Source organism: Nanorana parkeri, unplaced genomic scaffold (genome assembly GCF_000935625.1).
Source record: "Nanorana parkeri isolate BGI_ZX_2015 unplaced genomic scaffold, ASM93562v1 scaffold1727, whole genome shotgun sequence".
In the NCBI taxonomy this organism is placed as follows: Eukaryota; Metazoa; Chordata; class Amphibia; order Anura; family Dicroglossidae; genus Nanorana; species Nanorana parkeri.
Window position 1 is genome coordinate 67,745 of NW_017307995.1, and position 11,469 is coordinate 79,213.

General features: G+C 41.0%; 1 protein-coding gene across 1 annotated transcript; it reads right to left on the reverse strand.

Annotated features, from left to right (window-relative positions):
- Positions 1–3,943: 3,943 nt before the first annotated feature.
- On the reverse strand, positions 3,944–4,808 carry LOC108799439 (hemoglobin subunit alpha-C-like). The gene is made up of 3 exons (XM_018571294.1): positions 4,688–4,808; positions 4,215–4,419; positions 3,944–4,109 (listed from the first exon to the last, which is right to left on the reverse strand). The coding sequence occupies exons 1-3, from the start codon at positions 4,780–4,782 to the stop codon at positions 3,981–3,983; spliced, it is 429 nt and encodes a 142-aa protein (XP_018426796.1). The 5' UTR covers positions 4,783–4,808; the 3' UTR covers positions 3,944–3,980.
- Between the last annotated feature and the right edge of the window lie 6,661 nt (positions 4,809–11,469).

The window sequence follows — 11,469 nt, forward strand, 5'->3', positions numbered from 1 at the left end:
GCTTCCAGGGAATGTTTAATTCCTCTCAAACCCCAGGTGTTGTACACAGGTTGGATGAGATCATTGAGAATAATGTTGTATTCCATGAAACTGAGGACTTGGGTGTGGTGAATAGTCTCTTTCATGTTGAAATGACTGTGCAAGTGGCACCATTACCAGCTCCTGACACCTCTGCTGCTCTACCAACATTACCAGCTCCTGCAACTACTCCTGGCATCACACTATCACTATTACCAGATTTTGCCAACTCTGCTGGCCTGCCACCATTACTAGCTCCTGCCACCTCTCCTGGTGTGCCACCATTACCAGCTCCTTCCACCTCTGCAGGAATGCCACCACTAAAACTGTTTAGTTTCGTTTCGTTTTGATTCGGATTTTGCATTATGTTGTTTTTTGGATTCGGGTACGAAATTAAATTTGTTTCGGGATTCGGACGAAATTCGTTAGCGGTAGACCGGTCGAAATTTCGGTTTTTTTTTTGGACTAAATTCCGTTTTTAGCGGTAGCCCCAAGTTAAAACACTAAAAAAGTGCGTGGGGTTCCCCCAAAATCCTACCAGACCCTTTAGGTCTGGTAGGAATTTTAAGGGGGAACCCCAACCCCAAAAAAGGGGGGGGGGGAAATGTGGTCACATGATGCTGCTCACATCCTTAATCAGGAGCACTGATGTGGTGAAAAGAACCAAAGCCTATCCTCATTCCATTCTCACACAGATCCGAATTGATAGCAGCAGGGTACTTGCTACTATGGTGCAGTGCAGACCATACATTTGTGTTTTACATTTATTCCATCATGCAACGCTGTACTGAAATTAATTTTATACCATTTTTGGGGGACAGATAGAGCTTTCTTTTGGTGGTATTTAATCACCATTGCGGTTTTTATTTTTTACTATAATTAGGAAAAATTACTAAAAATTTTGAAAAAAAAAAAAAATTTTTACATTATGTTAGGAAACATTTATTATTACCCAGTTTTTTGGTAAAATATAAAAGTCGGGGTCACGTCGGGTAAATAGACACCAAACATGTCAAGCTTTAAAATTGCGTACACCCGCGAAACCGCAGAAAACTACCATACCCAAAATTGGCCATAGGCGACACTTTAAAAGCTTTTACTGCTCATCAGTTTACTGTTATCAGTGATTGATGGCCCTAGAACTATTGCTCTCACTCCGACGATATGTAACATGTGCGGCGTAATGGGCGCAATCGTCTTTCTTGCACGTATGTGCCCCCGACGCATGTTTGCATGCGTGTATGTATGGGTGGGGACTTTAAAAAAAAAATTGTGTAACTTTAAAAAAAAATTGGGGGGGGGGGCCTTTAATTTTTTTTCCCCACTAAACTTTATTGCTATCACATACGGGGGCTAATAAAACCCCCCTATGTGATAGCAAAATATGTGACAGGTCCTCTTTATGGAGACATCAGGGATCTCCAAGACCCCTAATGTCACCTAGGACCCCCCAAAAGAAGCTGATGAAGCAGAGATCTGCTCCATCAGCTTCTTTCCAGCTTCTGAAGCTGGAGAGTGACACAAGAATGCTGAAGTGATGTATTATACAACACTTCCGCATTCTTGCAAGAGGAGAGGGGACCGGAGGGAGCTCGTGTAACGATCTCCCTCTGATCCCCTGTAACACAGGCGCCATGCTGATCCCGAATTCGCACCGGGCACAGCGGAGCCTGGGATCAGCAGGACAACGGTGGGGGGGCGCGGAGGAAGTTAAAGGGGTACCCCGGTGCAAATAAGACCCTTGCCCGCAGGCAGACCCCCAGACCCCCACAACCACCGGGTCAGGGTTGTGGGGAAGAGGCTCTTGTCCCCATCGTCATGGGGACACCCTCCCAATGCCGTGGGCACGTGGCCTGGTAAGGCACAGGGGGGGGGGCTCTCAATTGCCTCCCCCCCCTTTTCTGCCCTGCCGGGCCAGTGCTCGGATCAAGGGTCTGGTAGGACTGTTAGGGACGTTTTTTTTCCCCCATTTTTGGGGGGCTGTGGCTCCCCCTTAAAATTCCTACCAGGCCTAAAGGGTCTGGTAGGGATTTTGGGAGGAACCCCACGCACTTTTTTTTGTGTTGTAACTTGAGGGGGTCCCTCCTAACATTCCTACCAGACCTAAAGGATCTGGTATGAATTGGGGGGGAACCTCACGTTTTGTTTTTTTTTATCTTCTGAAAACTAAAAAAAAATTCATTTTGCTGCAACGCAAATTCGTCCAAAAACGAAAATTTGCCTGGACTACCGCTAACGAAATTCGGACGAAATTTCGGAGATCGGGAATTCGGATTCGTTTGCATTCGTTTTAGCTGTCATTCGGAATTCGGATACATCCGAATTTCCGAAATTTCGTCCGAATTTCGTTTTGGAACGAAATGAATCGCACATGTCTGGTTACTGCCACGTCTGCTGGCCTGCTACCATTACCAGCTTCTGACACTACTCCTTGCCTGCCACTGCGATCATTATAAGCTCCTGATAATACGAAAACCCCTGCACTCCATACAGCGTACAGACCTTGGATGAAAGGTTGGTGCTCGAAGTGACAACACGGATGTCGCCGTGTCAGATACAGTCCATAATAGAAGTCACCAGCACTCGATGATGTGTGCACGAAGTAAAGCACTTTTTATTAAATCATCACATGACTCAAACAGCCAACGTTTCGGGGCCACACAGGGTCCCTTCTTCTGGGCGACATAGTGACGTCACTATGTCGCCCAGAAGAAGGGACCCTGTGTGGCCCCGAAACATTGGCTGTATGACACGTGACGATTTAATAAAAAGTGCTTTACTTCTTGCACACATCCTCGAGTGCTGGTGACTTCTACGATGGACATTATCAGCTCCGGTCACCCCTGCTGGCCTGCAACCATAACCAGCTGCTGTCACAACTAAACCCAAGGTAAACATGGTCACTAATGATAAAAACTGGAGCAGTTGCCCATGGTAACCAATCACCTTCCCTGTTTCATTTTCAAAGCTTAACTGAACAAACGTAACAGAGAAGCTGATTGGTTGCTAAGGGCAGTTTCTCCAGATTCTGTCTGTTCAAGTGCTTATGAATTTCCCCCAATATATTTAATGACATGTGAACAGCAAATTTTTGTTCATTTATTTTATACACACATGATTGGGTAGTCAAAGTGAACACAGCCACAATTTGTTGAGAGAGGATGATCAACTCCTTTAGTAAATTCACCCCATTATCTGTGTATTTATTCAGGACATTAAAAGCCAGTGAACTGCATGTGATGTTTACCCTGACTACATGTTGTAGGAAGGGAACCTTTATTTTACCTTGATCAACATAATAGGCTGTTCAGCGCTGTTGTTTTGTTGTATAACCTACACTGGATTTAGAATAATTACCCCCGATGTTGTTTCATGTTATTCGTGTTTCATGATAATTTCATGTTTTAATTACATTGTGTTATTTTTCTATTTATATATTTTACAATTTTTGTGTTAGACTATTACATATGTTTTACCCAATATTGTTTACTGTATGGAGAAATATATGTGAGTTGCCCATACTGACCTCCATCTAAGAATACTAGCACCCTGGCTTTCTGACCTGGAATGGATTAAATATGCGGATAAAAAGCCATTGTGATAACAGATCTTCTGATCTGCATAACATCTTCAAGGTCAGTGCCTCAAAGTACTGAGGCATAGCAGCCAGGCAACTAGCATTTTGTCAAGGAGGTGATAAGCAGAATACTTTATGTTATTTCACTGCAGGTTGACTTTAAATTGAACATTAGTCCTAAACCTATCAAATGCTTGTTATTTAAAAATTAAACTGTGATATTAAAGTATATAGTCTATAGAATAAAATAAAATAAAACCAGAGATGAAAACTGGAACATAATCCATTTTATTTCATATTTTATCATTCAGCTGTTTTTTTTTGTAGCTTGAAGTACATATATGGGTGCACGGTGTCATTCTACCATCAGTGGTGACTGAATTCCTTAACGGTATTTAGATGTCAGAATGGCAGAAACACAGTTCAGGAACTTGTCCAAGGCTTGATGGGTGGCACTGTCGAATTTGTCTGAGTGGTGGGCAGCAATGACAACCAGGATGTTTTTGTTCAATATCTGGATACAAAAACAAAAATGAGTGTGCAGAAATTCAGTGATTTGTATGTTTAGAACTATACAAGTGTTACAATCACACAACTGCATGTAATTCCCAATACTTACGCTAAAGTTGCCAGGATCCACTCTCAAGCTGTAGGCATGGAGGTCACACAGATGGCTCAGTGATTGTTCAGGGTGGTCCAGATGTTTCACAACTTCAGTGAGAGCATTCATTACTTTCTTGCCATGATTTTTCAACTGGGCAGAATTTGGACTGAAGTCAAAATTTGGAAAGTAAGTCTTGGTCTGAGGCTCACAAAGGAACATCCTATAAAAAAATATTACAAGAAAGAGGTCAAATAAGGCATATTACCTGCCAGTTTGGTGTTTCTTGTATTGTTATTGGCATCAACAATGCAATTATTAGAAATGTAAACTTATTATGTCCATCACACACACACCCTAAAATCATCTTATCTGCATACACTGAGTTTTACACTGTGTACACACACACACACTACATAGCTGATATAATTCACACATGCACAAAAGTTCACCCACCCCACCCCTCTTACATACATATAAGGGTAATATACCTGTAAAGAGCTTCTGCACCATAGTCTGCAGCATGAGCAGCTAGACTTGGCCAGATGGCCTTGATGTGTGCCTTGTCATCAGCGTTGAGAGCCATGCTTGATTAAGTTGTGGATACTTCTGTATCTTATATGCCTCCTTTTTATATGGTTTGAGTAAAAAGTATCACCGAACATTTCTTTCACCTATTGGATGGGCTAAGCAGCTCCTCCTACAACCACAATTTCCACACCCATTCATCTTGGATCATGACCAAATCGCTTGACTCATCTTGATCCTAAGACTCCTTGGGGGAAAAAAGTAAATACATTTGTAAAATGTGCATAATATCTTTAGGTATTTTCTAAATGTAGGGACATTTTTATATTTAATATGTTGTTTACCTAATAATATACCATTCATACCTAAATAATATACCATTCAACCACATTTATTTCTGGACCAACTAAACTCGCTACTTTACCACATCTGCCAATATTGTATGTAAAACATATCATTGTATTTATCAATTCATACAGCCAAATTAACTTAAGTGCTACCTCAAGATGCTTTTATTAGAACATATTTTAAAAAAACATTGAAAAACGTTAAGGTATTCAAGCTAATTTACTCCAGCTCTCCTATTGTCACAACAAATAGATAATGTGCTAAGACTACCTGGGGGATTTTATTGCACTGCACATTTAAAAGAGTCCTCGGTGGAATGACATATTATCCAAAGTAGTTCAAAGGTGAATTTAATAAATACATTTTACATGAGAGACCCCACGCCTCTCTTTCTAATGTCATCCATAGGAAAAAAGCTCATAAGCCAGTTATAATGACGTTGCTCATATAATATCCAGAAAACAACTCTCATATCATTGGCAGATAAAGTTTTAGAGGATGATCAGTTTTTAGTTACATTTGTTGTGCCTTTCCTTATATAACTTGTATTCTATATCTTTACTTCCATTAAGAGAATTCAAGTATATGTGTGAAAGGTAATACTCTTCCTGTTTTGGCATCCGTATCTGTGCTTCAAGTACGACATCGAGATAAATACAAATACCCAGCACAAATATAATTTTAATATGTCATTACACCGAGGACTTTTTTTAAATTGCTGTGCAATAACATTCCCCAGGGAGTATCAATTCTCAGCATTTACATCCCTCCTGGCATGGTAATCAGTTTTTAGAAGCAAATAAGCTTCTACAGTAAAATTAATGTATTTCAAGTTTCTTCTCTAGCAGCTTTTTGGAGCACCTGAGCTCTAAGTTTATTTGTAAAAACAATAATGATATAAGTATTTCAAGTTAACATTAAGAAATTAGGAAACAAACACTGTAAGACATATACCAGTGGCATTGCTACGATTGCGAAAGACCTGTTGAACCCCTGGGAACCCAAAGAGGAGAATTAAGTGAATGGTAGTGTGGCCTCACTGCGCTGGTATTGATAAAGGCTTAAAGTATGCTTTTATTACTGTACCACAAGCGAGAGTTCCACAGACACATAAACCTTAATGCAATATTTTTTTTTTAAACTGAAACTCTTCTAATACATATGCTTTTCTGCACACAGAATTTACAAATAGCGCTAACACTTTGCCTGAACCTACCTTAAAGAAGCACCGCATTAAAAAAGTCAGGCACTACTAAACAACCAACAACTGTTGAGACAATGAACACTTTGGTTAAAAGTATGTAACTACAATATAACAAAGAGTGCAGGGTTCTGGAGTTCATAATGCACAGAAGGCAGCAGCCATAGGATATACACAGTTAATGTACCACACAGCACAGCATACAGAGTATGGTCAGAAGTATGTAATGTACATTGTACACTACACAATCCTGTTTGCTGCAATCTGTATGCCGTGTCTTATATTGCATACGTTTGACCACTACCCCTGTATCAGTCCAGCGTCCATTAATATGAAACATGAAACAGGAAGAGCATATAACAGCATTGGCAACATATAACAACATATAGAGTAGGCCCCTGAAATGCATTGGAAATCATAGAGATCTTGCTTAAATGCTTTATTTGAATAAATACATTTGAACTTCAACATTCTGGTTTGGTGCTTGTGTTTTTAATTCCTCTTTTAGTTGCAGTCGAAACTGACTCTGGCAGGCCTTCTGTTTTGTGAGAGCTGCCTATTCAGTGTCAAAATGCTGCACACTACTATTTCCAAAAGTGAAGAACAAATTTAAACATTACATGTTTAAAATTGGAAGAAAAAAAAATAACGTTAACTTGCATGATTTGCTAATACTTACAGGGTTATTCATAAAAGGGTGGAGAGTTTGGAGAAGGCAGGAGAAGTGAATAATCTATTCCAACATAGCTGAACTGGAAAGTGAGCTGAACTGGAAAATATTTCCAAATCAGCTATGTTGGCCTAGATTATTCACTGCTCCTGCCTTCTCCAAACCCTTTACCCTTTTATGAATAACCCTGTTAGTTTCCTTTACCCACATACAGTAATATCCCCTGTGCCGTTTGTTGCCACATCTACAACCACTTTATGCTTAACAGTGGGCAAGATGTACTTTTCTGCAACAACGTATCTGTTTTCTTCCTCCAAATATACCATTGATGGTTGTTGAAAAGTACATGAGCATGTCATGTACAAGGTGTGTCACAAAATTCTGACCGCCCCACCCTGTATGATGATGGGGCTACCCCTGCACTGCAAGGGTTAGGAGCTTCTTTTGGTCTAGGGATGAAAATAACCTGGCAGCTACACTAGTCCCTGTAGCCTCTTGCCCATGAGCTCTGGCAGTCTAAGGACCCATGACGTCACCACATCTAATGCAGGTCCATTAGATGTGAGGATGCCAAGGGACAGCGGAGGGGGGTGAGCTGCTGCACAACAAAAATACACAACAAAATAGATGAGGTTACAACGAGTAAATAGATACCCAACATGCCCGGGTTAAAAACTGTGTGCATCTGTGAAACGGCGACAAATTTTAGTACCCCAAAAAGTCCATAGACGACGCTTTAAAAGCCCCTACAGGTCATCAGTTTTGAGATATGCATAAATATTGGTCCTAGAACTATTGCCCTCACTCTGGTGTGTGCAGCGATACCCAAAATGTGCAGCACAATCATAATTTTCGTACGTAGGCGCACCCGACACGTGTTTACAGTATGATGCGTGTGCTTGCGACGGAGGAAGACTTTAAAAATTCTTCCTCCCACCCATGTGATAGCAGAATGACGGTGACAGGTACTCTTTAAGGTGATACAGGGGGTCCAAAAGACCCCTAGTATCACCTTTTCCCTATAAATAAGCTATTGAAGTGCAGATCGCACTTCAATAGCTTATTGCTCGGCTTCAGTAGCCGAGCAATGACAGGTTTGGGACCGGAAGTGATGCAATACACCTTGCTCCTGGTCCCATAGAACGGGGAGGAGATCGGTGAACCAACATTTGCCGCTCTCCTCCCCAGCTTCCCACCGAGACCCAAGATGCCAGTCCCGGGCCCGCAGGAGGGGCAGCGGAGCCCGGGAAACACAGCGGGGGTGGCGGGCAGGGGGTCAGGCAGTTTACCGGCCCAAAGAAGCGATCTGGTGACAGCTGAGTTGCCAGAATCGCTTCTATTGTAAACCCGGCCGCCGGCTCTACAAATGTAAACAGAGCCTGTTTAAACGGGCCCGCTGCCCGTGACGTACTATGTACGTACTATGTACGTCACTGGTCGTGAAGGGGTTACATTTTTAAAAAGCGTCCTGGTTCCTATGGCAACCCATTTGGGTTATTACACACCCCTGCGGCAGCTCTCTCACTGGTCACTGGTCATGAAGGGGTTAACTTAGGTAAGGCTATGTTTACTTTGAATTCCCAATCATGTGTAGGGAAACAAAGTTAAAAACTGAAGTTTTGCTTGCAGATGATTGGAAGCAACACAGCTTTAACGTGCTACATGAACAGTCCCTACTCTTTTAATAATCTGGTGAAATGTGTCTGTTGAGCCAAACTGAATAACTGAAACAAAAACAGCAGTGCATAGGGAATAAAATGGGGAAAGGAACAACTATACTAAAAACATATGGTCTGGTAGATGTGGTGGTTTATCTTTCAAATTCTATGCCGTGGAAAAAATGAGCATAGCAACAAGTTACAAGCTGTTAATCCTGCAATAGCAATATCTCTTACAGGAGTTTTGTATCACACAGGTGTTTCCAGATGTGTGTCCAAATTTTTTGAATATGTGGAATTGTTCTTTAAATTTGTTATATTGTCTGCTTAAGAGGTAAAGAACGGTATATAAATTGGAAAATAAATAAGGACAGATTTCTGCCGAGTCCCCGCTGAGTAGCTTCACACTTTCTATTTATCCTGGTGTCCATTATTACTGAGACAGAAAGTGATGGAAATCCACAGTTTTAGTGTTGTCATTGAAACAGAACTTAAAGCGACACTAAGCTTAGGAGATAAATCATAAAAAAGCATTCAAGTACCTTAAGGCTGGGTTCACACCTGGGCACTTTTCAGAGCTGATCTAAGAGCTGAAAAACGCTCAAGAAGTGAAATCCTGTTAATCCCTATGGGCATGGTTCCCACCTGGGCGTATTTCAGCCCGTTTTGTCGAGATGAAAAACGTCCTAGGCGCGAAAAAGCTTCTTTGAGCTTCTTTTTCGCACGTAGGGGCAGATTTCAGCGCGAATCGGAAATTCGGATTCGTTTGTATTTGTTCTGTAATTCGGAATTCGGATACATCCAAATCTCCGAATTTCCGAAATTTTGTCCGAATTTCGATTTGCAACGAAACGAATCGAACATGTCTAGTAGGATATACACTGAGTGGCCAGATTATTATGACCACCTGACGTTTGTAGTCAAATTAGCTATAATTAGCTATAATTTCACGCTGAAGTTGCTAGAGGGCCGGACCATTATAAATAGGGAAGCAGGTTGTTTACCACGACAGTAGAAGTGATTTTTTTCTGAAGATATGGGTACACAACGCGATTTAACAGCCTTTGAACGTGGGGTGATTGTTGGCGCTCGGAGCCATGGAGCAAGTATCAGAAAAACAGCAGAATTTGTCAAATGTTACAGAGCAGCTGTTGTTAAAGTGTTTAAAGACTGGACTGCCAGCTGAAAATCTGGGTCTGAACGTGCGAATTGTGGCCGTCAGCGACTAGTCAATGTTAGGGCAGAACGGAGAGTGGCAAGACTGGTACAAGACAACAGAAGGGCAAGAGTGCAGTGTCAGATTCCTCGCATCACCTTTCAACATCTCGTGGAATCACGAGGTGGCCCCACGAAGTCATCTCGTGGCTCAATGAAGTACTGATGGAGTGGTCATAATAATCTGGCCACTCAGTGTACAGTATGAACATCATTAACCGCTCTTTCTCTATTTGATAGGCTTCTCTTAGTTCTTCTTAACCATTTTCCACAAAATGCATTAGTTATCCTGAGGTTTGTTCAGACAAATACCCAATCATGTGTAAGGGAAATAAAAATTTAAAAAAACAGGATTTTTGCTACCACATGATTGAATAGTTAAAGAGAGCATAGATTTCCCGTATTAACTGATATTCACCTCAAAAAGTGAACAACCCAATGGCATCAATGTCAAAAAATGTAATTATCCATTTGTAATTCTTTATGCTCTTTGTACCACAAGAACATATGTCTTAATTGTGGTGTGTTTGCCCATTTTAATTTGATCGTCGTTGACAGGGCATCTCCAAGATGATTTTCTTTTAGTGGTTCAATGCTGTAAAAACAAAGTTTTTGTTTTGATTTGGTACAGGATCACTTTGCTTTTTCCTGGACTAATACCTGAAGCACCAATGCATTGGCCTTGACAGGTTACCTTCATGGCCCCTAACCAATTTCGTAATCAAACAATAACCAGCTAGATAACCACATGTCTATGAGGAGGGCAGCTCTACAAAAAGAACACATTTACAATCTATGCTTTACTGTTTGCAGCATTTTTCTGGTGTGTTACTTATACAAAGCATACCATGCTACAAACTAAAGAATAATAGGTAAGAACTCTTCAGCCTGAATTTTCAAAACAAATATAGATTTTATTTTTGTAGGAAGGTAAAAAGTTAATTTTACCTACCCAGGGCATTTTATTTACAACTAAGCACAATTTCCCTTATTTTCCTATTTATATCTCTTCACATATTTATGCTAAACTGGATCCCAATATAAGGTTACAGTTGGATCATTCAGACATAATCTCAGTGCAGAACAATCTCCTTTGTCTCCAGTAGGTGCAAAAACTTGCACACTCCTGTCATCTGAGCATACAGGTTAGTGCACCAAATGTATATCCTTCTAGCCTTATCTCTGCAGAACATTAGTGACAACCAATGCAATCACTAGGCCTGGGCACCTGAGGAACATGTCCTGGCTCTCTTCTCAAGTGCCCCATCTCTCACGCCTTTGACAAAAAAGATCCACTATTAAATGGTGGTTCAACAGCTTTCTAATTGCTACTCAGAGAGCTGCCCTGCCCACTGCACAACAGAAATGTTTCCCAAAAAAAAGGGTCAGCCATGCTAGATATTAGCTGAAAGTTGACCACGTCCTTCTGTAAGATCTAAAACACCACGGGGCACATGTGTGTGAGTTTTCTTGGAGTGCTTTTTATCCACTAATCGGCTCTCCTTTATAAAGAGGATATTGTCATTTAAAGTGGTGCCTTCTTCTAAATAGCAGTGCATATATAGGGCTATGGTATCTTTGGTATTCAAAGATAACCTTGAATACCACTGTTAATAATTGAGTTTGGTGGGAAGCAGTGGTTGCGATCATTAT

What these genes read in the sequence shown, in the direction of transcription:
- LOC108799439 (XM_018571294.1), bottom strand. Translation starts at nt 4,782, where the DNA reads ATGGCTCTCAACGCTGATGACAAGGCACACATCAAGGCCATCTGGCCA. An exon ending in GGTGCAGAAGCTCTTTACAG is followed by an intron (nt 4,420 to 4,687) that starts GTATATTACCCT and finishes ATTTTTTTATAG; the next exon opens with GATGTTCCTTTGTGAGCCTC. An exon ending in TGGATCCTGGCAACTTTAGC is followed by an intron (nt 4,110 to 4,214) that starts GTAAGTATTGGG and finishes TTTTGTATCCAG; the next exon opens with ATATTGAACAAAAACATCCT.